Here is a 27,415-nt window from a genome sequence, read left to right on the forward strand (position 1 = left end):
GGGTTTCACAGGAGCAGAAACTTCAAAATACAGTTATGCCAAAAATTCTGTGAATAATGTTTTAAATATGCATTTTTAAGTTTATTGAGTAAAGCTACTTCTTAAAACACCTAATCCAGCAGGGCGTGGCGGCCCAAGCCTTTAATCCCAGCATTTGAGAGGCAGAGGCAGACGGATCGCTGTGGGTTCAAGGCCAGCTTGATCTACAAAGTCAGTCCAGGACAGCCAAGGATAACACAGAGAAACCCTGTCTCAAAAAACCAACCAAACCAAACAAAACAACAACAAACAAAACAAACAAACAACAAAAATAAAAATAAATAAATAAAAACCCACCTAATCCAAAGGCAGAAATGCTGGTAGACGGGAGCTGGGCTTCTCTGGGTTGCCCTAGCTATCCATCTGTCCTGGAACTCACTCTGTAGACCAGGCTGGCCTCCAATTCAGAGATCTGCCTGCCTTTGAAGCTGTGTACCACGATTGCCAGGTACCACTGGTTTTTTTTAAAGGCACTTGATCAGGGGTATGGAAAAGAGGGGAGGGTTAAATAAAGGAGATTTTCTTAAGTTGGGAGCATTTTTAGGAATATTAAATTTAATACTGCGGTGAGAATCCCAGAAGATAGTGCCAACTTTTTCCCAGGATGACCCTGGAAGGCAGAGAATGCTGTCCACATTAAGTGCAGTTGGAATGTTAGAACTGCCATGACAGTAGAAAAAAGGGCCTAACAGGCCCAGAAAATTGATCATGCTAAATGGATTTGCTATGTAAAGTGAGAGGCTCTCCAAATATCTATGCTCTGCAGAAAAAGCAGTGAAATCCCTCTCCCCCCCCCCTCTCTCTCGGGTCACTGTAGCTCTCTTCTGTAAGCCATGGCTGGTGACAGGAGAGGTCATCACAGAGGTCTCCTGATAGGAGCAGCAACAGTGAGACTACATGAGTAGAGACATGTGGTTACAGTCATGATGTATGTGGGTTCAGAGGGCAGCCAGCTGTGGCTGTTCTGCAGCTCCATAGAGGAGTGAGTAGTCACGGTATCTGTGATGGCTAGCTTTTGAAAATTGAACATTGGGCTGTACAGTGGTGGTGCCCCCCTTTAATCCCAGCACTTGGAAGGCAGAGGCAAGAGGCTCTCTGTGAGTTCGAGGCCAGCCTGGTCTATAGATGGAGTTCCAGGACAGCCAAGGCTACACAGAGAAACCCTGTCTTGAAAAACCAAAAGAAAACCATGACTATTAGTTAAACTGCATACATTTATAGGGTATAAAGAAACGCCATGACATATGTGCATAGTGTGGAATTATTAACCAACCTAACACACATTATCTTCTGTCATATTTATTGTTCATTCCTCTTGTCTAGTTGAATGATTGTACCTTTTAGTCTGTAACTTCTCCATTTCCTCCCATTCCTAGCCTTTAGTAGCCAACATTATCATCTCTATATGTATGAGCTCTATTGTTTTAGATTTCACATGTAAATGAGAATACTACTTGTTTTTCTAGGTTTGGGGGTGGCTAATTTAATGTGTCAAGCTTGTTGAACCATAACATCAATAATTATTCTAGATGTTTCTGTGCAAGTGTATTGGAGATTAACTTTTCTTTTTCTTGTCTTAATTTTTTTTTTTTTTGAGACAGGGTCTCTCTATAGCCCTGGGCATCCTGGATCTCACTATGTAGACCAGACTCACATAGATCTGTGTGTCTCTTCCTCTTAAGTGCTGGGGTTAAGAGAATGTGCCACCTGGCCAGCAGAGGATGTTAACATTTGAATTAGTGGACTTGGAGTAGAGTATATCAGCCATCATAATGTGGGTAGCTGTCACCTCCTCAATTGAAGGACTAAGACTGAAAAGGCTGTGCTCTGAGCAAAGTGGAGTTCTCCAGAAGAACGCCTTTGGACTTCATTGACAATATCGGCTTTTTTGATTGTTTTCAGGCAGATGGCCTTTGAAGTCCAACTGCAACATTGATTCTTTTCTGAATGTGCAGTCTGCAGATTTTGGAGTTGACAGCCTCCACAAGAGAAGTGAGGCTCAAATCAGTTATAGAACAAACACAATATAATAAAGATCTTGATTTATAAGCATAATACTGGTTCTGATTCTTTGAATAACCCCAGCTTATTCATATGCTGGTTGAAAAATAGAAAGATAACCACATGGTTTACTCTACATAGTCAAAGAAGAGGAAATATGTGTGATCAGGAATATGTTTTCAGTTTTCTGTCTCTAAAACAAAACAAAACATTTAAGTAGTTAACTTGTGAAACAGTTTATTTTAGTTCACAGTTTTGAAGGTTTCTGTGACAATCTTCATCTTAAAACAGGTAGCAGTAATACCATACATCAAATTTATTCCATATTTTACTCTTCTTGTCACTCTGGGGGAAAAAATGCCAAGAGATGATGACAGCAAAACATTTATTCTCCCATGGAATGTAAAATGAAATATGTGGAACTCACATTTACAAGGCATGATTCAACACCATAAAACATGTCAGCAGTCATTGAACGTCACCGTTACAACAACGTGTTAGGCACTATTTTCATAGGAACAAGATTGTAAAAAGAACAATCATTTTTAGCATGATTGTGTGCAGCAAGCGGAAGTAGAATGTGTAGTGATTGATTTGGATTGCCACAGCTCATGACCCAGGGCTGCGGGGCTGACGCTACAGACGTATCAAGTCACACAGGTGAAGAAGATGGCTGCCCAGGAGAAGATTGGTGAAAACATTTGAGGTTTGGGAAGGTTCTGAAACATAAACGGCTCTTCATCATCTGTGGGATTTTTTTTTTTTAATTTCCCGAGACAGGGATCTCTCTGTGTAGCCCTGGCTGTCCTGGACTCGCTTTGTAGACCAGGCTGGCCTCCAACTCACAGAGATCTGTCTGACTCTGCCTCCCGAGTGCTGGGATTAAAATTGTGTGCTACCATGCCCGGTGACTGTGGAACTTCTAAGGGTAGCTCTGGTTGGGCATCAGTCCTACAGATGCCCAGTTGCCCAAGGCATCAGTCCTGACTGATAAGGGGGTTTTGTTCTGTAGCAATGGCCCGGATGTCTCTGGATCACAGCACGCACTACCACACCTGGCCCTGCTACTCTATTTAAAATACAGATGCTCTAGCTCTAAGTGATTTCTCCCTAAAGGTGACGTTTCCTTTGCATTTCCAATCTAAGTGTTTCTGGGCAGCTATGAGGAAACCAATGAGTCAGCCCATCAAGTGGGTCTTTAGTCTCCTTATATCCCTTTTTATTTGATCAGATGTAAGGAATTATGCAAATACAGAATACTCTGGAGTCACGGAAGTTCTGCGTTTCATTGAACCAAGGGCAGTATAAAAACAAACACCATTCTTGAAATGTTTTTACAGATCCAGATTCAGATTTCCAGTGATGTAAAGAAAGCTCATGAAGTGTTTAATGACGCTTCTGGAAACCTCAGCCCTCAGGTTTCCAGGCTCAGAAATTCGCTCTTGATCCTATGCGGATGTAAAAAAACAACGATCACATCGAGAAGCAATCTGATCACTTGAACATTTTGTCATAGGCTTACATACAGTGAACTATTACATCATTATACGTTCTGAAAGTATTAGCACTGTAGATAAGCAGTTTCAGTCAGGCACAAGCCTTTTATACACTGGGTAGGGTAGACTTTTGTTCTTTTTTTAATTAATTAATTTATTTACTGTGTATACAGTGCTCTGCCTGCATGTACCCCTGCAGGTCAGAAGAAGGCATTAGATCACATTATAGATGGTTGTGAGCCACCCTGTGGTTGATGGGACTTGAACTCAGGATCTTTGAAAGAGCAGACAGTGCTCTTAACCTCTGAGCCATCTTTCCATCCTGATATTTGTTCATTTATGAAACATAGTGACTTAAAGCATTTGGTAATTAGCTACATCATCTATTAGTATTAAACTTAAATAAGAGTAAATAAGTTTAAATGTAATAATGTTAATATAAAGTAAGGCATGTCTGTTTTTTAAAGACAGGATCTCACTATGTAACTCTGGCTGACACGGAACTTTCTCTGTAGACTAGGCGGGCTTCAAATTCACTGAGGTCCACCTACCTCTGCCTCCTGAGTGCTGGGATTAAAGGTTTCTAAGAAACCTGGGCAAACGTTTTTGCCTAGAGCAAATATTTTGATTATTTTGGGATTATCATCCACATCCTCTATAACAATGTATAAAAAATAGGTCAAATATACATATCCATACACGTGTGTGTGGATAGATTTTGGGTTAAGGGCATACACATTTGGCAGTCTTTTTTTGGATGGCTTGCTAGTCATCACTCACTAAGGGTCTCTCTGCATAGCCCTGGTTGTCCTAGATGTTACTTTGTGGACCAGGCTGTCCTCAAACTTGCAGAGATCTGTCTGCCTCTGCCTCCAGAGTGCTGGGATTAAAGGTGTGTGCCACCGTGCCCAGTTTTCCACTCACTTAACACCTCCCCTATAAAGTGAAAGCAATTGAGTCCAGCTTTACTTATCCTTTCGCATTCCTCAATCATGCTCTCTCTCTCTCTCTCTCTCTCTCTCTCTCTCTCTCTCTCTCTCTCTCTCTCTCTCACACACACACACACACACACACACACTGGTAATCAAAGAGTTGGGAGACACAGAGTTGTAGAACTTGCTTGCACAAGTATCAACTTTTGGGGGCTCCATCTTCCCATTTGGTCTTCCAGCTTCTGTTCTGAGTATGGACCTCATCCTATCCTCAGGCCAGACTCTAGTCTTTACCCAGCCTTAATATTATAAAAGGTGTCCACTGAAAATGAAATTACACTTTAAATTTCAGTTTTTTTAGCTTGACAAGTAGACACAGGTAACTGTACTGTGAAACTGATAGATATTCAGGATTTTAAGTCACTCCATTTTAGATGAGATGAAAGATTATAATGTAAGATTTAGAATTTTAACAGTAAAAATAGACTGTTTCATGTGGGGAAGGGAAGTCTGAATTCATTCCCACAAAACAGCCTGAGGATATAAAAATATTGACAATATAAATATTCAAAATTTCATAATAACATAATTTATATCCCCTCTCTTCATAAGCATTATTAAAAATATACCAATCCATAAAATGTACGTGTCAATATTTTGAGATACAATTAAATACCTACTTCAAAGATGTATAAAACACTTTCCAATACGACTTTCTGATTGGATTGACTTCCCAAGGGCTTTCTTCTCTATTGCCCATGCTTTAGAGAAACAGTGATTCGGCCCGGTGTGGTGGCGCACGCCTTTAATCCCAGCACTCGGGAGGCAGAGGCAGGTGGATCGCTGTGAGTTCGAGGCCAGCCAGCCTGGTCTACAAAGCGAGTCCAGGACAGCCCAGGCTACACAGAGAAACCCTGTCTCAAAAAAAAAAAAAAAAAAAGAGTAACAGTGATTCAACAGTGGTTCACAATAGAAGGACAGAGGGCAAATGCCAACCAAGAACTCCCCTGGGTCCATGAAAACACACAGTATCTTCTAGCACCTCCATATCCCAAAAAAACCCAAAACAAACAAACAAACAAACAAACCCAAGAAAAAAATTCTCATTCACTGTAAATATGATCTATTCAAAATCAGCAACAGACTTATATAATGCTTTCTGTACTCAAATGTTTTTTAACACCATCCACTTGATTTTCAAAATAACTTCACAGAATTCAATAAATGGACCTGGCAGTTTCATTTTATCAACCAGAAAAAAAAATGATGTTAAAGAGATCATAGGTCTTTCTTATGATCTAATACTGGTAGAGCAAAGGTAAGTTTAGAGCTATGTTCTCTGGTCTCTTGCTTAATTATCTTTACACTAAACCATTTTGGTTTTTTTAAAAAAAGATTTATTTATTATTTATACATTATTCTGTCCAGATGTGTGCTTGCACACCAGAGGAGGACACCAGATCTCATTATAGATGGTTGTGAGCCACCATGTGGTTGCTGGGAATTGAACTTAGGACCTCTGGAAGAACAGACAGTGCTCTTAACCTCTAAGCCATCACTCTAGCCCCATTTTGGCTTTCTTACAAATGAAGTTTCTACAGTTATGCTTAGAGTTTTACAATTTAAAAAAGGCAGCTTCATTGGGTAATTAGACACCCTGCTGTGATTTACAGCATAGAACAGATATTCATGGTATAAAATAACACTATGATCAAATGTCTCTTCCTTGCATGTTCAAGCATTAAGTTAAAAATTAGGCATGGTGAACCACATGCCTTTAATCCCAGCACAAGGAGGCAGAGGCAGGCAGATCTCTGGATTCATATCTAGCCTGGTCTATATATCGAGTTCAAAGTCCACAAGGGTTGCCAGAGTGAGACCCTGCTAACAGTTTAAAGAGCTGGGCATGGTAGCATATACTCACTATTTGGGAGACCGAGGCAAGTGGATCTGAGCTACATGACAAAGCTGTCTGCAAAAAAACATAAATAATAATAGTTTAAAAAATTGAACATGCCAAGTGCAGTGGCACATGCCTGTAATCCCAGCACTTGGGAGGCAGAGACAGGCAGGTTTTTATGAGTTTGAGGCCAACCTGATCTAAAGTGAGTCCAGGATAGCCAAGGCTACACAGAGAAACCCTTGTCTCAAAAACAAAACAAAACAAAACAAAACAAAAATTGAACTTGAACATCATCTTATTCTTTTAACTGAGTATTTTATCTTCCTTTCTACTGATGAGATTGTAAAATGAAATCTGAATGCCCAATTGAGTGTCTAACACCATTTTTTTTGTTCAGAATATCTTGTCCACACTTTTACTGAAAATGAGATAATTTGGAAATCTGAAAAAATGCTGTGTATATTGATAATTTTGACAGTAGCTCAAGGTAAGTTGTACTTTTCCTTTGAAAGTATCAGTACATAAGCATTGTTTCTCTTGTCTAAATTTAGACAGTGTACTATAACATCAAAGTATTTGCTATAGGGTGATCCTTTTTATTCCCTGTGAGTATTTGCCTAAAACATCTCCTTTGAACATTTACATACTTTCTCAAATGTGAAGATTCCAGGAACAATAAATCCAGGAACAAAAAAAGAATATAAAACTATTTTATTAAGTTCTGAGACTGGCAAGTCTAGTACTTTAAAAATAAAATTTATCAAGCCGAGCCTGGTGGCGCACGCCTTTAATCCCAGCACTCAGGAGGCAGAGGCAGGTGGATCACTGTGAGTTCAAGGCCAGCCTGGTCTACAAAGTGAGTTCAGGACAGGCAAGGCTACACAGAGAAACCCTGTCTCGAAAAACCATAAAAATCATCAACTGTATGTCTCTGCACTCTCTCACATGAACATGTATGTGCACATATATGACAGCATGCATGTGGAGGTCAGGGGACAGCTTCAAAGGACATGGATTCTTTTTCCTTCCATCACCGGGGCTCCAGAGATCAAACTCAAGTCTACAGATTTGGCGGCAAACTTCTTTATCCACTGAGCCATCTCCTTGACCCTTCAAGTGCACTTTAGATTCAATCCTAGTTAACTCAGTATAAATCCTGATACATTCTTTTCAGCTAGACAACATATGTTTTAAAAAATCTATTTTCAACTGTCAAGAAAGGTGATTTAAAAAAGAAAGGTGATTAATACTGACCTATCTGGATACTAAGGTCAGCTGTGTGCTAACAAAGTGAGAACAGATGTAATTTTGTAGACACTGGTTTCAGGAAAAACGTTGTCTGCTTTTCTTCATAATTTAGCAGACTGCCCAGTCCGGTGAGTACAGAGGTCTGTGTCCGACAGCTTACGTAACGGTGCTCCCATGGGTCTGGGTGTTTAGTAGATGTTCATTCCTTGCACATCCTCCTGTAAATGTTGACATTTCTCCAGAAATGACGCGGCCCGTCTGGTGGTCCTTTGGCATGCTGAAGTCAGCAGAAGCACTCCTTTCTGGGCTTCACTGCCTCCTCAGAAGAATGCACAGTATTTGGAACAAAACCACTCTTAACCCCTTCCCAGCCATCCTGAACACAAATCTCCCCTTTCTTAATAAGTTCATATATGTCTCTTGTCAAGATTGTGAAGGACTCCTCAACATTTGTAGCATCTTTTGCCGAGGTTTCTATATACTTCATCCCACAGTCCGTTGACAGTTTCTCAGCTTCTTCCCTTGAAACCTGCCGCTCTGAAGCTAAGTCACATTTGTGTCCCACCAGTAGAAATATAATCTGAAAAGGCTGCACGTGCATTTTCGCTTCTTCTAGCCAGTCTTTTACATGTTCAAAAGACCGTCGGTTAGTAATGTCAAACACTAAAAATCCACCAACTGAGTTGCGGTAATAGGATCGAGTTATTGATCTGAAAAAAAAAAAAAGTTGTGTGAGGATAAAGCTCTTCCCCCCACCTTTGAATAATGAAAGGCCAAAATCAAAATTGAGGATACCTTATTGTCATTTAACTAAAATTTATAAATCCAATATGAAATATTTTAGGTGAATGAAAATATTCTGAGATTAGCACATATGCACATTTCATATACTGACAGAATATTAATATTGTATTTCTTAGATGCATAGAACTTATACAGCATGTCACCTTGCAGGGTCTTATGAGGTTTTTCGGTTTGTTTTGTTTTTTGAGACAGGGTTTCTCTGGGTAGCCTTGGCTGTCCTGGACTCACTTTGTAGACCAGGCTGGTCTCAAACTCATGAAGATCCGCCTGCCTCTGCCTCCCGAGTGCTGGGATTAAAGGCATTTGTCACCACAGCCCAGCATGAAGTTTTATTTTTAAGTAATTGATAGAAGAGTTACTACAAGCCTGGTTAAAAGCAGACAGATGACTAGAGGATGAGGGATGCAATTCCAGAGAGTGCCTAGCACGGAGGAAGCCTGGAGCTCATCCCCTAGCACCAAATATGATGTATACGGTGGTATACCCTGTAATCCCTTTACACAGAGGTGAAGGTTAAAGGGGATGAAAAATTCAAGGCTAGCCCGAGATGCTAACTCAGATGGTAAAGTGCTCACCATGCAAGCGTGAAGACCTGAGTTTGGTCCCTAGAACTCATGTTAAAAAAAAAAAAGCCACCAGGCATGGTGGTGCATGCCTTTAATCCCAGCACTCAGGAGGCAGAGGCAGGTGGATCGCTGTGAGTTCGAGGCTAGCCTGGTCTACAAAGTGAGTCCAGGACAGCCAAGGCTACACAGAGAAACTCTGTTTCAGAAAAACCAACCCCCCTCCCAAAAAGCCTGGTGTGATGGCTCAAGATTATAACCCTAGCTCTTGGGAAGGAGGGTCAGGCAGACTCCTGGGGCTGTCCAGACAGCTAGTGTGCTGCTGAGTTCTAGGCCAGTGAGAGATGGGTCTCAAACAACAACAACAACAACAACAACAACAACAACAACATAACAACAACAACCACCAAACCAAAACCAACCAACCAACCAAACAAACAAACAAAAAACCAGGCACACACCAGGCAGTAGTCCACACCTTTAATCTCAGGAGGCAGATAAGTGGATCTTTAGTTGGACAACAGTCTGGTCTACAGAGCTAGTTTTTAGGACAGCCAGGGCTACACAAAGAAAACCTGTTTCCAAAAAACTAAAACCAACCAACCAAAATCTGAAAAATTTCACCTGAAACTGACCTCAGGCCTCCACGCTCACCACACACTTGTGCGTGAGCATCTGCACATACACAAACAGGAACACACGTCCACACCACACACACACAAACTTCAAGTCCTCTTTGCCTATATGAGTTTGAGGTCAGCCTGGGATTCTCAAGGCAGTAAAACAGAAGCCCAAACACACACACACACACACACACACACACACACACACACACACACAGGAAAGGATGTAAAGGGGAATGGGTCACATAGTAAGTCAGATATTAAAATTCTTTCCTGTCCTGTAATTCAGTGAATCTCTTTTCCTTTTTAAAGACTTATTTATGTATGTGTTTTATGTATATGTATGCTCTATTTGCATGTGTGCCTGCATGACAGAAGAGAGCACCAGACAGAAGAGGGCGTTAGATCCCATTATAGATGGTTGTGAGCCATCACGTAGGTGCCTGGAATTGAACTCAGGACCTCCAGAAGAGCAGCTGGTGCTCTTAACCACTGAGCCATCTCTCCAGCCCTGCTCTTTCCTAACAGCTTAAGAAAGAAACCTGGTACATGACCATTACGTTTTTTCCTACCTGGATGTCATCAATCCTTCCTTTGTCTTTCAGGCTCCCATTTCTCCTTCAATAGTTCAAGAAATGCATCATCTGAGAAACCTTCCCCACCATTGACTCCCTTCTCAAATAATTCCATTGACTTGTTAGCACACGGATATATTTACACCAACTTTTATAATGCACTGACTGAATATGTAGGTATGTCCCTGGCTCAATCCATAGTTCCTGGAAGGTCAAACATGGTTTATATAGGTGTCTTACATCCTATTGGCTGGTCAATTCTAGAAGTTAGTCCTATACAGGATTACCTAGTTATAATGGCAACAAGAAGTGCTCAATGCCAAGGCCCTCCTGAGTGCCAGAAACCAAGCTGTCAGTGCTCCACACTAAACTCGCCCACTTTTCCAGGGCATGGAGACCTCTGCGAAGGGACAGTGGGTGCCCTGTATCCGTGTGCTCTCTGCATCATCGTTGTTGCTGAAGCTACAGTAGTTCAGAGTGACCCAACATAATGTGTGCCTTTCCTTCTAGGGCTGGGGGCTTTCGGTTACTGAGTACTTGTCTAGGGCTCATGAGGCCCCTGGTTCGATACTTAGCACTGCTAGGAACAAACAAAACAAAACAAAACACAATAGATTTCCTTTCTCAGTGTGAAAAAAGTATCTAATCGCCCCCCCTTTATTCTCTTGCCTTCCAGTTTTCCTCAAAATTCCTAACACATTCCCAAATGCCTCCCCTCCCCGCTCCTGTCCCTTCATCAGTCTTTTTCTCATAATACTTTCATTGATTATTTTGAAATTTTATATCATGCACCCCAATCATTCACTTCCTAGTGCTTCCAGGTCGCACCACCCCCTTTTGTGACCTCCACAAAGAAGAATAAGAAAATAAAACACAAGTCCAATTACTCACTGGAGCATGGTCAAACCCTAGTAGCCAGCCCCCTAAAACCAAGTCTTTCCGCCTTCTGCACTTCCACCAACAACCCTAAATAGTGGACACCTACACTTCAGCATCCTTATCACTCAGGAGGCAGAGGCAGGGGAATCTCTGTGAGTTAGAGCCCAGCCTGGTCTACAGAGTTAGTTCCAGGACAGCCAGGGCTAAACAAATAAACCCTGTCTCAGAAGTGGGGGCGGGAGAGAGTTCTGCTCAATGGTTTCCTGTCAGGTTGTCTAGGCTGTTACTTTTTTGTTGTTGTTGTGGGGCTGGGGTTGTCATCAAAGCCTTCTATGTCCTTCTATCTCAACTGTGAGTCTACATTCATCAGGGCCACAGCAAAAGTAGCTTCTTTGCCCTGTATAGTCAGTGGGAGCACGAACCACGGACATCCACATGGTCTCTGGAGTCAGCACATGCTATAGACCCCAGCATGGCCTCTGGTGGCAGTACAGACCACTGGACATCAACACAGCCCTCTGCGGCAGCACCGGTCAGACACCATCATAGCCCTTGGTGGCAACGGACAAGGATGTCAACATAGCCTCCAGGGCAACATGGGCCGAGGACACAGTATGGTCCACAGACACCATCATGGCTTCAGGCTGCAGCATAGACATCTGCATGGCCTTCAGTGGGAATACAGGCCACAGACATCAACATGGTCCTCGGCTGCAGCAAGACCACAGACCCAGACATGACCCTTGTCAGCGCCACAGTGGTAACATGCCACCTCCTCTCACACACACACACACACACACACACACACACACACACACACACACACGTCATCGCCTTTGAGTCTCTAGTTCTGTCCCTCTCCACCACACACACATCTCTCCATTGCATATTTATTTGTTGTAGTGGCACTGGAAACTGTAGTGTATTCCACTATATGTGTGTGTGTGTGTGTATGCATATATGTATACACATATATTTTTTCCCAAACAGCTTTCCATGCAAATATTCATTGCATTGCTCTGGTTCAAGTTTCTGGTTTCTGACACACCATAAATACTGGACGATTGCTGGGATTCATGCTGCTGTTGCCCAGAGTCGGGTGATCTTGTGGCTAGCTGCGTGTCAGGGGGCAGGTCCCATGAAAGCTCCAGGCCATCACACACCTCCCTCTCAGTCTCTCAGCAGGTGAGCAGCGCAGGCTGCAGCCCCAGCAGTTCTAAGCCAAGGGCCGGCTGATGGGCCTACAACCAGCACTACTCAATAATGACATCTAGTCCTGTGGGACTGGCTCCTTCATGTGCTCTAGCTGCTCATGCGTGGAAGAGACGTTGGGGAGGACCTACTCAAAGTGCTGGATCTGGGCCCAGAGGGCAGCAGAGCTGGCCAGCCCTCTTAGGGCTTCTGCTAGCTACGAGGGACTTCTGCCGGCATCTTTGATTTTTAAAAAAACATTTATTTATTTTAATGTACATGAGTGCTCTCTCTGCATATATACCTCCACGTCAGCATTATAGATGGTTGTGAGCCAACGTGTGGTTGCTGGGAATTGAACTCAGAAACTCTGGAAGAACAGACAGTGCTCCTAACCACTCTCTCCATCCCCCCAAACCCCCACACCACCCACACCATCTTTGATTTTTAAGACATGGTTTTCCAAGTCCAAGCCAGCTTAGAACTCCTTTGCAGCCCAGCTGTCTTCCCAACTCAGACCACAGTGCTAAACAGGCACTGATGACAAGAAAAATCTCCCACTGTCTTTGGCAGGATACAAATAATCTATTTCAAGTAAGTTGGAGCTGTCTTCTTTAATTCTTATGGATAATTAATTTGTTATTGTTCTGCCACTCATCTGAATGTGTATGAATTCAGGCAGACGTCCAGTATCATAAGATAAATCTAATTAAGGCTGTCTTGTTAGGCCAAAACTTCATCAGCACCAAATCTGCACTACTCTCTATAACTTGCCATTGGTATAGTTTTAATTACATTTAATTAATGTCTGTGTATATTGGATATGTATGTATGTAGGTACATGCATCCCATGGCACATGTGTGGAGATCAGAAGAGAACTTTCAAGGCTTGGTTTTCTCCTTCCACCTTGTGGGTTCAGGGGTTGAAGTTGAGTCCTTAGGTGTAGCAAGTGCTTTTCCCTGCTGAGCCATCTCACTGACTTTGCCCGTGTGATTTTTTTTCTTTGTTTGTTTCTGTTTTTGTTTTTTGTTTTGAGACAGTTTCTCTGTGTAGCCTTGGCTGTCCTGGACTCACTCTGTAGACCAGGCTGGCCTCGAACTCACAGAGATCTGCCTGCCTCTGCTTCTTGCCAGTGCAATTTAAAAAAGCAAATCTTTTGTGGTTAAAAACTCAATACTGAGCAAGATTACTTACAAGTATGTGCAGTTCTTGCAGAGAACCCAAGCTGGGTTCCCAGCCGCCATGCTGGGCTGCTCACACTGCCTGTAACTCAAGTTCTAGGGGGCGCGGCGCTGTGCCCTTTGAGGGAAACATTCAAATGTTCATACTTACATGTAGACACAAGTGTGCATAATTAGAAATAGTAGAGCCTGAATAAGGATGACATATATATATGTGTGTGTGTGTGTACATATATGTCACATATATGTGTGACACATATATGTCATCCATGTTGAGGCTCTATTATGTATATGTATATATATGTGTATACCCCCACACACATACAGAAGCATGCCTTACATTGTAGGAAACACCATGTTTTCTAGCAACTTGCATATATATATATATATATTTTTTTTTTTATGCCAATTTTGTATGTTAGAGGGGGAATTACTAGCTGTGGGACTGGAATTCAGGTTTCAAGCTCTTAGGAGCCCAAAGGGAAATCCACCGTTCTGTTTATCTGCTGTAATTTCTGTCTCAAGGGGTTGAGGATTAAACCCAAGGCCTCATTAATAATCCTGTTCTCTACCATTGAACTATATCCTCCTCAGCCCCACTGGCTTTGCATGTAAAAGAAGCCTGCAGGTCTTTCACGGTTTGAAGGTGACACAATCTCACCCACTTTCAAAGGCGGCTTCTCTGGCTTGGCCTCAGGAACACCCCACCTGGACCCCCAGTTGTCCCCTGCAATCCCTCCTGTAAACAAATCCCCTGCTCTTCTGACACTGAGGCCATCTGCTGGCATCTGTCAGAATGGCTCTGGCCCGTTCTCCACAGACTAGAGATTTTAGCGGTTCACTTTCTCTCTCTCTTTCCAGTCTTGCCATTCTTCTGATAATCGGCAGCCACTCTGGTGAGCTGTTTAACAGCACCTGTCTCTACATTTCCTCACCTCCAATGGCCTAGACCGGGGGCCCAATGAGATGGCTCAATGGACGGAGGTGCTTGCAGAGCCATGCCTGACAGCCTGCGTTCAGTCTCAGGGCCTGCACAGTGGAAGGGAGTGACGTGCTCCTGCAAGTTATCCTTTGGCATATACATGTCCTCAAGCCCAAACGTGATTTAAAAAACAAAAAAAGTTAACTGCCAATTTGTGCGGAGAAGGTGGTTCAGCAGTGCATCATTTGATGTCCCTGTGATTAACTATAACCAATCCCAGGTGGGCACTCAGTAGTGCCAAGGAACACTGCTGGTGCTCTTGTATGGCCTCCTCTAGCCTTCCTTTCTACTTCCTGTATCCACACTGCTGGCTGGCTAACTCTGAGAGGCACGACGGGCCATGCCTGTTTTGTTCACTGCTGAATACCCACTGCTCTCCAGGTGCGTGGTACAGACTGATCTCCCAGTATCTTTGTGATTGAATGAATAAGAGACATGGCAGAATAAGGAAACCCAGGGCAGAGAGATAAAAGCAGTACAGAAATGTTGTCGAACATTTTACCAACTAGCAGTTTGGCCTCGTTTTTGTACCCGAGCATTTGCCATCAGTCTCCGAGAGAGGTTGGTTAACATCCCGCGGTCAGTGATCTTAGTGAAGTTTCTTGGGGGAAGTGGCTCTTAAGCTGGAGACATGTTGATGAAACCAAAGAAAGCGAGTTGCCGTATCTTTCCAAATCAGCTAGGCGTGCATGACAGTGGGCGCTTTTAATGACGCTGCTCAGGAAGCAAAGGCAGGCAGACCTCAGTGAGTTCGAGGCCAGCAGGAGACACATAGTGAGATCCTATCTCAAAAACTGAATAATTATCATAATTATTATTGCACGTGTATGCACGTGCGTGAGCTTGCTACAGCATGCCTGTGGAGGCCAGAGCACAGATTTGTGGACTCAGTTCTCTCCTTCTACCTTCATATGGATTCTGGGGTTAAACTCAGGTTACCAGGCTTGGACACCACATTCGAGTTGTAGTTATATATCTTGTGCCCCTGCCAAGAAGATGGATTTTTTTTTTAATATGAGAGGAAATTTGTATAGAATAATGTACTTCTCTGGCCAAAAGTGTGAGACCCTAGCCAGACAGTGGTGGCGCACGCCTTTAATCCCAGCACTCAGGAGGCAGAGGCAGATGAATCTTTGTGAGTTTGAGGCCAGCAGGGTCTCGAGAGTGAGTTCTAGGACAGCCAGAGCTGGTGCAAAGAGAAACACTGTCTTCAAAACCAAACCAAACCAAACAAAAAAAGTGTGAGACCCAAAGGTACCTTCTTTGACAGGACTAAAGGAAAAGGACTGGCAACTACCAGTGGGTAATGCCAATGGTTCTCAATCTGTGGGTCATGACCTCTTTGGGGTGGGGGGTCAAACAGCCTTTTCACAGGGATCACCTAGGAGCATGGGAAAGCAGAGATATTTACATTACAATTCATAATGGCCCCAAAGTGATGGTTAAAAAGTAGCAACAAAAATAATTCTATGGTTGGGGGTGGTCACCACAGCATGAGAAACTATTAAAGGGTTGTAACATTAGGAAGATTGAGAACCACTTGTCTATGCTATAATGAAAGCAACTTTGCCATTTGGGCATCAGATCTAACAGTATCCGCCTCAAGTGTACACAGCAGACTGAGATGTTCTATTAAGCCTAGGGAAGACGCCAACGAACAATTACAGGAGTGGCATTTGGAACAGAGGCGTGCTCTTTGTTAAAGGCAATTACACTTTTGAAAAATAGTTCTTGGCTCCTAACCTGGCTTTGAAAGTGATTAAATGCCCATCTGCAGAACACCAAATGACTGTGCAACTTGAAGGCTCACTATGAGCAGGGTATTCTTTGAGTAATCAGGTTTGAGCTTTGCCAATAAACACACACACACACACACACACAGACACACAGACACACAGACACACAGACACACAGACACACACGGAGGGGGAGGGATCAAGTTAGCACCAGTCAGCTCTACTCTTTGGTGAGCTTAATGAAGTGGAAAAGGGAAACTCCCCCCATTTGGAAAGCTTCTAGTGGTCCAACTCACTGCCTACTTTTTCTAGAGGACAGATGTGGCTCAAGATCCATAGCAATTCATTAGCACAGGCTAAGGGATTGTCATGTTGGGGGGGGAGACAAAACAAACAAACAAACAAACAAAACCCATGATCAGAGGACTGCTTATAAAGATGCTTGAGGGGCATGTTGATGAGCATGTAATTAACAGTAATGAACACTTGTGGCTTATATGTAGCGTGTAGCTTAGTAAACGGCTCCTCCAGCGAGGAAATTCTTGATGATTAGCAAAACAAGATATTCTGCCCAGTCATTATCAGTAAAGATTTCCACTCTAGTTTGAACAAAAAGTGGTCTGGGGAGCAGCGCCAGGGCTCACCTGGACCATCACTGTTTGCTACGTACCTCCAAGCAACCAGTGATGTGAGAATCTGGATGCTCTCACTGTAAAGGACTTACTCTTGAATCAGGACACCTTAGCAACCATCCACAAACCACAGGATGCCTCACTCCTTGCTGTGTGATCATATACAGGGCACTGGTTAAAAGGGTTCAGTTCAGCATGGTGAAGATGGGAAAGGAGCTGTGTCAGCCATGGCATTCCAAGAGCTTCAAGGATTTAGATGTACCATGCCCGGAGGGTGTTACCTTGCACGATTTGGACACGATCCTTCAGAATGTGTACATCTTAAAACTAATGAGTAGTGCAAGAAGTGGTTTCTTCCCTCTATGAGTCAACATTGTTGTATGGGAAGTGAGGGGCAAAGGTTGAGCACTGGAGCCTCTTTGCTTGTATGTTTTGCTTTTCTGAGACAGAGTTTCTCTGTGTAGCCTTGGCTGTCCTGGACTCCCTTTGTAGACCAGGCTGGCCTCGAACTCACATTGATCAACCTGCCTCTGCCTCCTGAGTGCTGGGATTAAAGGCGTGCACCACCACGCCTGGCTTGCTCGGGCCTTTCTCAATCTAAATTTTCTTTTGTTTTCAAAATCTCTTTTTCATTTTTTGCTAGTGACTCACACTGTAGCAGACTAGGTCTCGAACCCTAGGCGATTCATCTGCCATTAACTCTTCCCAAGAACCGGGATTAGGAGTCACCAGGTGAGTCACGAAATGTTTTGGATGCTTTTCTTTTAAATTTTGCTGATAAAGAAGTTTTGCAGCCAGAGGAAGAATGCTTTCACTAGAGAGCACTGTAATGCTTCTACTGAATTATCCTAGCTGCCAACTGGCTCCTTGGAGCCTCTTACGGCAGTGGGGGAACAGGCAGGAAGGGGCAGCACCGTCATGGGGGGACTATTGGCTTCCTGTGGTTCTTGCTGCTCATAGGAGCTGCTCCCTCTTCTAAACTTGGTTCTTCAAGTTTAGCCCCAAAAGTGATCTGAGCAACTTTCACTTTTTTCTTCCTTGGCTGTCCAGGACTTGCTTTGTAGACCAGGCTGACCTAGAACTCACAGCAATCTGTCTGCCTCTGCCTCCTGAGTGCTGGGATTAAAAAGTGTGTGCTACCATGCCCAGGCATACCATATTTTTTTTTTAAGCCTACAGAAAAATCTGTGTGTTTTCACCATAAAAATGGTCTGAGGTAAATTAATGCAATCCAATTTTTGTTTTGTTTTGGAGACAGGGGTTCTCTGTGTAGCCTTGGCTGTCCTGGACTCACTTTGGGGACCAGGCCTTGAATGCACAGAGATCCTCCTGCCTCTCCTTCCCTGAGTGCTGGGATAAAGGCATGAGCCACCACGCCCAGCATATCGTGTTTTAGATGCTGTTTTTTTTCCCTCTCCAGAGATAACATATATATGAGTAATTGCTAGCAGCCTCAGAGCCCACTTGGATTTACAAGACTTACTTAATGTATGATTAATGTAACAAACTGGGAGTGGACTGCTGTGGGGAATTTGGAGTCTTTTGGCACAAAGAACAATTATTGAGGTTCCAAAAGAATATAAATGAGATCTCAGACAGTATCTAGTTTTCTGGCAGGCACTGAAAACAAGATGATGCTGCTCTAAGGAGGACAACACTCTGCAGGCCCACGGAGTGCTTGGGATTTATAGCAGTGACATATGTAAGTATTTAAATGTAAGTGGCAAGATTATATAGCATTTACATGTTGTCATGAACTTTGCTGGATGGATATCGGACTCTTAAAAACACTCACTTAAAAAATAAGTGAGTCAGATGCTCCCGCTGCAAATGCCTGACTTGTGGCTTTGCCAACTGTAAAATAGGTGTTTAGAAGACAGAAGTGCTTTGATGCTGAGGGCTGCTAGCAGCTAGTAGCCCACAGATGCGTTCTCCTCCTTTCCAGCCAGAGTGGCATGTTCTGACTGCCCATGGGCGTAGACGTTGTATTGATGCTTCGCTCACATGCTTCTTTTGCCTTGTGGTGCTGGCCCCTAGGGCTGACTTCAGGAGCTCACGGCAAAAGTCGGCCCTCTCACTTTATCAGTCCCTGCCCTTGCCTGGGATTATGAAACTCAACACCGTGAATTTAGGATAGTCTTTCTTTACCCAAAAATTAATGATTCCAGCATCGAGCTGGGCGTGGTGGCACACACCTTTAATCCCAGTACTTGGGAGGCAGAGGCTGGTGGATTGCTGTGAGTTCGAGGCCAGCCTGGTCTACAGAGTGAGTCCAGGACAGCCAAGGCTACATAAAGAAACCCTGTGTTGAAAAACCAAAAAAGAAAAAAATAATAATTCCAGCATCTTCCCAATTTAAAAAAATCAGAACGTGGTTACAAAGGCTCTGAGGAATACTGACAAGGAACTAAAAGAGCCCATTTTCCCTTTGAATTTGTCACTCGATCAACTCCCCTGGGGGCATCTTTTATTTCCCTTTCATGACACAGGCACATTTGGTTACATTGCTTCTTGCCATGCGCAATTTTCTATTTGCCATTTTTGTTCTTATCCTCCATAGCAATTAATAAGTTCTGACATTCCACATAACTTTCACCCTACTTGATTATAGCTCAGCTCCCCTTGTTATAAAAGAAGGTCCACAGAGCTAGTCATGGTGGCATATGCCTATAGTCAATCCCAAGATTGAGAGACCGAGGAAGGAGGAGCATGAGTTCGAAGCCAGCCTTGGCCAAGTACTGGTACCCTGCACAAACAAACAACTACATGCTATTTCACATCAATGCTGGGGCTCTGAACTCAGGTCCACAGGCTTCCGCGGCAAGCTCTTTCTTTACTCGCTGAGCCATCTCCCCACGCCTATTCCAGTGCTTTCTAGTATCCTTTGGAGAAGAGTAATGCCTGGCTTCTCAACATTACTTTATTGTTAACGTAATAAAATGGATATCAGAGATAATTAAATAATACCCAGTACAAGCAAAAAAAATATGCTGTTGGCTTAGAACTCTCCTGTCATTTCTGCATCTACAGCTTACTCCCACATGGCTTTTTCTGCATTGCTTTGTTTCATATGATTTCATGCCCTGGAATTTATTACAACTCACCATTTACCCTTTCATTATTTCAGCCTACCTCTAAGATTACTGTTTTCAACAGGATTTCCACAAGTAAGTCACCATTCCTTTTTCAAAGAAAATGTATAGTACATAAAGATTGAAACAGTATTCATAGCACCTGTGAAACTTTAAGGATCATATCCGGTATGTGCTCTTCCAAGACCTCTCCTTAATCTAAACAGACAGGATACTTTGGAGTCAGGAGGGCCAGGAAGATGTCTCAGCAGGTCAAGGAACCTGTCGACAAACTCTGATGAGCAGAGTCCAATCCTTGGGACCCACATGGTAGACAGAGGGAGGGAAATGACTCCTGCTTGGGTATAAGGGCTCACTGCCGTTACTAACTATAGCAGTGTAGTCACCAAGGGCTGCCCAGAGGGAAGAGCCGTCACTCACTGATGCCACAGGTATCTGTTGTCTATGTTGGTGCTGCAGCCACTATGTAAAGCAACTTCCCTTGTTTCCTGTAGTGAGAATGTTGGTGTCTTTAAAACCCCAGTTATGTTATGTAATTATACTTTTGTTTTAATCCCAGGTGTGGGATATGGGGCTGCTTCTGACTGTTCCCAGCAGCTGGCCGTTTACCTCGTGTATGCTCTGGCAGGGGTACGATTCTGCCAGCTAAAGATAGTTTAATTCTGGGGACTCTTGAGAGGGTAGAAAAAGACCAGAGCCCCAAGAGAGGGGGGCGTGTCTGTTCCTCCTGCTGGTGCCTGCTCCTGGTATTGCTGGTTTGTTAAGTGGTTGAGAGAAAAGAGAAGAAAAGAAGAAGAAATTGGAGATATCCTGACGAGGCAAAGACTGGACTTGCCCTCAGGGACTCAATGCCCCACGTCATCAGGAAGTAGTCCAAGAGAGGTCTAGGTCCCCTCCCCCTGGCCCCCCCCCCATGCTCTAACTTTCTTTCTCACCTTCCTAGTGTTGGGGGATTGGAAAGGATTGGGATGGAGAAGGGTGGTAGATATAAGAACCCAAATAAAATAGATAGATAAATGTACCAACAGTTTACTGAATAGAGCAGTAAGTAAAATAATGGTTTGGATGGCTATTAATTGGAGTCCACTGGAATGGGTGTTATATTGTTTGGAAACAGGAAAACTTTCCAGGATAGAAATTGTTCATGCCATTACAATTTGCTTCAACCGTAATAAGAAGTCTGGCATTGAATGTCCACTAAACACAAATGCTAAGAGACCTGGGCGTGGGGGTGGGGCTAGAGAGATGGCTCAGAGGTAAAAAGCCCTAGCTACTTTTCCAGAGGGCCCAGATTCAATTCCCAGCACCCACAGATGGCAGCTCATAGTGGTCTGTAACGCCAATCCCAGGGTGTCTGATGCCCTCTTGTGGCCTCCATGAGCACTACACACATGTGGCACACAGACACATAGGCACCTGAAATAAAAATAAATAAAATAGAAGGAAAGAGAGAGAACTAAGTTTTTATGCTGTGAGCTATAAGATCTTGGACAAGTCAAAGACTCTACACATTAATTATATTACTTAGAAAATGGCACTTGAGAGGTAGAGGCAGGAGGATCAGTAGTTCGAGGCTTTACGGGACTTTTAATGGAATGGCTACAAAGTGAATTTGAATCAGCCTGGTTTTCATGAGGCTGTTTCTCCACAAAAATAAATAAACTTAGTTTAATAACAATAAAATACTCTTTCCTCCAATGACAGCCACTAATGGTACATTGAAAACTATTTTAAGGAAAAGTGATGCGCAATGCTTATGATTTGAGGATCTATACTCTTTCTTCACAATGCGTCCTTTTACAGCTAGGGAAGTCCTTAGGAGCCACCTAACTCCCCTTTGCGGAAGAGGTTTCAGTTTGGGTCACTTACTACACTCTTGTATATCTGAGGCGAGCATCTGTGATTGAAGCCATACTTCAGCCTTATCTAGATGACTCCACATCACATTAAATTCTGTTTTGTTAAAAAAAAAAAAAAGGCTACATTGGAAGGGCCGAGGGAATCAGAAGAGGAGGGCGGGGAAATGGCTAGGTGGCTAAGATGTTTAGCAATAGGAGGATCTGAATTTGGGTCCCCAGCACAGCAGTGTGCACCTGTAACCCCAGCATTGAGGACATGGAGTCAGGGGGAGCCCTGAAGTTCACTGACCATAGCCCCCACAGCCTACAACTTTTTGCTAAGTTAGTTAGCCAGCTCATTTATGTAGGTCTGCTATTGCTTCAAATTAAAAAAAAAAAAAAGATAAAAGCAACTTATCAAAGAAGCTTCTTCTTCTTTATATTTTTTGGACACCAGTTATCCCTGATTGCATATTTTGGAAACAGCTCAAGTAAATCTGTTAATTTAATCAAAGTTAGACATATTTCTTTGCTATAATATTCCGTCACAGCTTTCTTCCTCCAGTGCTGGGATCAAACTGAGGGCCTTGAGAATTGAGCCACAGCTTTCGCCCTTGGTATTTTGAGACAAAGTCTTACTATGTAGTCTATGCTGGCTTCAAACATAGAATCCTGCCTTGCTTCCCAGATGCTTAGATCACAGGCATACACAATCACATATATATATAAAAAACAGCCAAATTTGGCTTGTGTGTGTGTATGTGTCTGCGCTCGCGCGTGCACACGTGTGTGTGTGTGTTCAACATTTCTACTATGTTTTTTTCACTTTCTATATTAGACCACTTGCTGCTACTACGACAAAATATCTGAGGCTGGGTACGGTATAAAGGAAAGCAGTTTATCTAGCAGCATGACACTAGATTTGGTGAGCTCTCCTTTGGCCCTCTCACATCCCAGTAGGTGACGTCCTGGTGGCAGCATGTCTGAAAGGAAGACATCACACAGCAAGACAATGGGCCAGAAGGGGCCAGGCTCATTCTTTTATAAGAACTCACTTTCATAAAACTATGAGGTTCCATGAGAAACTACTTTTTAAAATTCTCTATCCTAAATTTTTCCTTTAAAATTTTATTTAAGCCGGGCGTGGTGGCGCATGCCTTTAATCCCAGCACTCGGGAGGCAGAGGCAGGTGGATCGCTGTGAGTTTGAGGCCAGCCTGGTCTACAAAGTGAGTCCAGGACAGTCAAGGCTACACAGAGAGACCTTGTCTCGAAAAACCAAAAAAAAAAAAATTTTTTTTTTATTTAATGAAATTGCTTGGGGAGGGGGACACCTCCATACACACATGGAGGTCAGAGCCAATGCTCTCTTTACACTATGTGGGTCCCAGGAACCAAACTTACGTTATCAGGTTTGGCGGCAAGTTCCTTTATCCTCAGAGCCATCTTGCAGACCCTCCCATGAGAAATGACTTCATTCCTCGCATGGATGATGTACCCACTGACCCAATAATTTTACACCATAGGCCCCAACCTGTTTTGTTTTGTTTTGTTTTGTTTTTCGAGACAGGGTTTCTCTGTGTAGCCTTGACTATTCTGGACTCACTTTGTAGACCAGGCTGGCCTCAAACTCACAGCGATCCTCCTGCCTGCGTGCCCCACCACTGCCCAGCCTTAGACCCCAACTTTTAAAAATTACAACACCTCTTGCCAATTACACTGGCGGATCTGGCTGAAACTAGTGGTATCAACACACGAAGGGCAAACATTAGCACTTTATATGGAAAAAAATCAAAATTTATATTCTTCTACTTAATACTTTCCCATATTTTTAGCCCTTCCTATATACTTATTAACAGTGCATTGCCCCTGGTGCACCCTTGGTGGACGGAGATAGCTGGCTGTCTGACTTTAAGGCGAGTCTGGTCTGTATAGTGGGTTCTCTGAATGAGAGAGAGAGAGAGAGAGAGAGAGAGAGAGAGAGAGAGAGAGAGAGAGAGAAGAAGAAGAAGAAGAAGAAGAAGAAGAAGAAGGAGGAGGAGGAGGAGGAGGAGGAGGAGAGGAAGGGAAAGACAACACCGAACAAAAGCCTAGCCAAACAAACACTGCATTAAACATTGTTTGTATTTCTTTTACTATCAACTTTTCCCAATATAATTAAAATTTATAAAAAGTGGTGTCTGCTAGTTCCCCTCTAACCCTCACAATTCTAAGCTTCCCTTTCCCACTTGCTAGACACATAGTGTCTCCCTCCCCCCCCCTTTTTTTTATTGAACTAGGGCTCTTCATGGCATCCTAAGTATTGTATAAACCAAACTAATATCCTCTGATTTTACTGTTCTTTTTTTTTTTCAAAAAACAGTCTCACTGTGTGGCACTTAGTTGGCCCAGAACTCTCTTTGTAGACAAGGCTGGCCTAGAACTCAGAGCCCTGTTGACCCCAAAGTGCTGGGATTAAAAACTTGTATCACGATGCTGAGCCTTGTTCTCTTTTGAGACAGAGTCTTGTTGTGTAGCCTGGGCTGGTCTTGAACTCACGATCCTCCTGCGTCAACCTCTGAATGATGGGCAAGTGTCACCATGCCCAGCTGGTCTTGTTCCCTTCTGTTATGCTGGTAGTTAAGAGCCACTAGAGTGCTAACTGCAATGCTGTAAAGTAAGACTAACCATGATAGCTACCAGCTGGTCATTTTGCTGTTCTGTAATATATTTGATTCTGCTTCCAAGCCACCTCACGAGCTTTCTGAGGTAAGTCCCTTTTTGCCTTATGTCTAATCACCAATAAACCTTCTAGTACAATATTTCCCACAAATTCCTTAGGGTTTGATTGTTATGATGGGCATATATCTCCAAGTACTCCTGAATGTAATAAAACGTGCCAGGAGATCCATGAGTCAAAGAACATAATCTGCATTTTCTAGAAGGTGTGGGATGATTTAACAGTAATTGTTCTGAATGCAGCTTTGTGGTGAAGCATTCTGCTAAACGCTAGAAAGGCAAGTATTGTAGGCAACTCCCGAAATATGTATTTATGAATATATTGTTGGTAAAGAGCCAAACAAAACAAAGCATGACTCACTGTAGACATTCTGTGACTGTCCTTGCATTATTCTGGGGCGGTTATTGGGTGGCTTCAATAATGTATATATAAAATTAATTGTTATTTACATTCTTCTCAAAGGCATTACAAAACCCTCAATTAGCAGAGGTCTTTACATTCTAATAAATTATCTTTCACCTTCCCATCAATAGGGTGAAGAGTTACTTTAAATAAACAATCAGACACAGGAAGATCTTACTATCTTTAAAGGGAAGAGCAAATGCTCTTACTAAATGTTTTCTCCTCCCTGACTCTGAAATATTTCAAAGTTCACCTCTGACTAAGATCACAAAGGTGGCGCACGCCTTTAATCCCAGCACTCGGGAGGCAGAGGCAGGCAAATGACTGTGAGTTCGAGGCCAGCCTGGTCTACAGAGTGAGTCCAGGACAGCCAAGGCTAACACAGAGAGACCCTGTCCCGAAAAACTAACTAACTAACTAACTAAATAAATAAAATAAAAAGAAAAAAGAAACAAAAAAACACAAATTCCTTAGGGTTTGATTGTTATGATGGGCATATATCTCCACAAATGCAAGGCTCTGAAGCCAATCTCAAGAGTGGTTGCATGGCAAGGAATCTTAGAAATCATAAGGATGTCTTCATTTTACAGATGAAGTACAAGTTTAAAAAACAAAACAAAACACAAAAACCTGTTTCCATCAAAGGAGGCTGAGTGAAAAGGGAAACAAAATGTCTTCATGGAATCCTAAACAAAATCGATAACCCTTATCACCTCTCTGAAAGCTGCCCTTACCGTTTCTCTACCTCACACTCAGAAGAGATCTAACACACAACCAAGAGAGGTGGACCCCTTATTTTCAAGTGAATTGGTGTCAGATCCAGGAACGGAAGTAAAGTATTATTTATTTGTTTGTTTATTTAGGTTGCTCTAAACTGCAGAGCTCTGCCTGCCTCTGCCTCCAGAGTGCTGGGATTAAAGGCGTGCACTGTTTATCACAGCCCAGCTGGAAGCCAAAGTTTTGAATGTTGGACATTCTTCCGATGTAGGCTGAGCCATTATTTGTGAAATTCCCTAATGGAGTTTCTTTATTTCACAGTGTACTTGCTGAGAGATGGACAAATGCTTGCCTAGAAGAATGTCAATTGATCATGTGATTTTTAAGAACACAAACACTACATTACAAGCTTCCTTGCCTTCCTCTAAAGTACTCTTTGACCCTAGAAACTGGAGATACACTTTATATTTGGTTTTTTCCAGGCAGGGTTTCTCTGTGTAGCCTTGGCTGTCCTGGACTCACTTTGTAGACCAGCTTGGCCTCAAACTCACAGTGATCCACCTGCCTCTGCCTCCCGAGTGCTGGGATTACAGGCGTGCACCACCACGCCCGGTGAGATACACTTTAAATGTGATTTCATCTCAACTATCCAAGGAATTCAGCTTCATTTACTTTGTATTTCTGTAATGTCAGTTGTCTTTGCACAGTCTTTCAGGTTCCCCAGTGAGCATCCAGAGTCAGACTATTTACTTGAGGCTTTCTCCATTTAGAAAAGCGTTTTCTCTTGTTATCGCACCAGAACGTTAGAATACGACCAATGAAATAAAGGAAAAGTTGCAGACAACCTTCATTATCTTTTTCACATCAAAGCACCAAAGATGACAAACTTTTTCAAAGGCAACTTAACCTTCTAAACACACACACCACACACACACACCCTCAATTGTGTCATGACTCTGATGTTGCATTTAGTTGTTTTCCAGAACCTATTCCCGAGGGTCATGGCCCAGAATTGTCTAATGCCCACACTCGGAGCTATCAGAGATGGTCAAACCATTACCGCATGCATCTCGCTGTAAGCCCGGCTGGAGTTCTGCTTGCTGAGAGCTAAAGGTTTATAACAGATCGGGGAACCCCACTTGGTATTCCCCACCCCGTACCCCTCTCCGTCCCCGCTGCCCGGTCCCGAAAAAGGCTGGAGAGGGGGAGCTAGGAGGAAGGTGATTGAGTCAGGGTGTGTATGCTCAGCGAACAAAGTCGAGTTTCTCGGAGAGAAGGCGGCGATGGAGCCAACGGGATCCAAATGGCAAGAGGTGCAGACAGTTCTGGGGAAGACCGCGCGACCCCGGTTCAGACGGGAAAGGAGACAGAAAGGGGGTGCAGGAAGTCTACGCTAAAGAAAGAAGAAACTGCGGAGGAGGAAGTCGCCCCTGGAAGGGGAGGGGCGAAGGGGAAGTGAGCATCCAGCGCTAGCACTTTCGAGAGCCCGTGGCCGATGCCTCCCTACCTGAAGCGCTCCTGCCCCGCGGTGTCCCAGAGCTGCAGCTTGATCCTCTTGCCAGGTTCAATCTCCAGCAGGCGCGAGAAGAAGTCCACGCCGACCGTGGGGTCGCAGGCGGGGGAGCGCAGCCCTGGGAAGCGGCCCTGGGTGAAGCGGTGCAGAAGGCACGACTTGCCCACCGTGGAGTCCCCAATCACGATGAGGCGGAACTGGTAGATCCAGATAGTCTCCATCGCGTTCCTACCCCGCGCGCTCCGGGGCAAGTTCTACCGAAGGAACTGTCCCTTCAGCACCTCCGAGGCGCGCGCCCGCCCGCTTCCAGCATTTTCCTGCGGCTGCGGCCGCCGCCTGGTAGCCGCCC

At 43.6% G+C, this 27,415-nt stretch overlaps 1 protein-coding gene across 2 annotated transcripts; it reads right to left on the reverse strand.

Moving 5' to 3' along the window:
* Positions 1–3,237: 3,237 nt before the first annotated feature.
* RAB39A (RAB39A, member RAS oncogene family) lies at positions 3,238–27,415 on the reverse strand. 2 transcript variants are annotated; one of them, XR_014779622.1, is made up of 3 exons: positions 27,061–27,415; positions 7,626–8,329; positions 3,238–3,488 (listed from the first exon to the last, which is right to left on the reverse strand). XR_014779622.1 is itself a non-coding variant. In XM_084783952.1 (2 exons), exons 1-2 carry the CDS (start codon positions 27,285–27,287, stop codon positions 7,903–7,905), a joined length of 654 nt encoding a protein of 217 aa, XP_084640078.1. In that variant the 5' UTR covers positions 27,288–27,415; the 3' UTR covers positions 7,068–7,902. The 2 variants fall into 2 exon arrangements, 1 of the variants encoding a protein (XP_084640078.1); XM_084783952.1 differs by lacking the exon at positions 3,238–3,488 and having other exon boundaries at positions 7,068–8,329.

The sequence above is a fragment of the Acomys minous genome (genome assembly GCF_964271855.1).
Source record: "Acomys minous genome assembly, chromosome: 5".
Lineage (NCBI taxonomy): Eukaryota > Metazoa > Chordata > Mammalia > Rodentia > Muridae > Acomys > Acomys minous.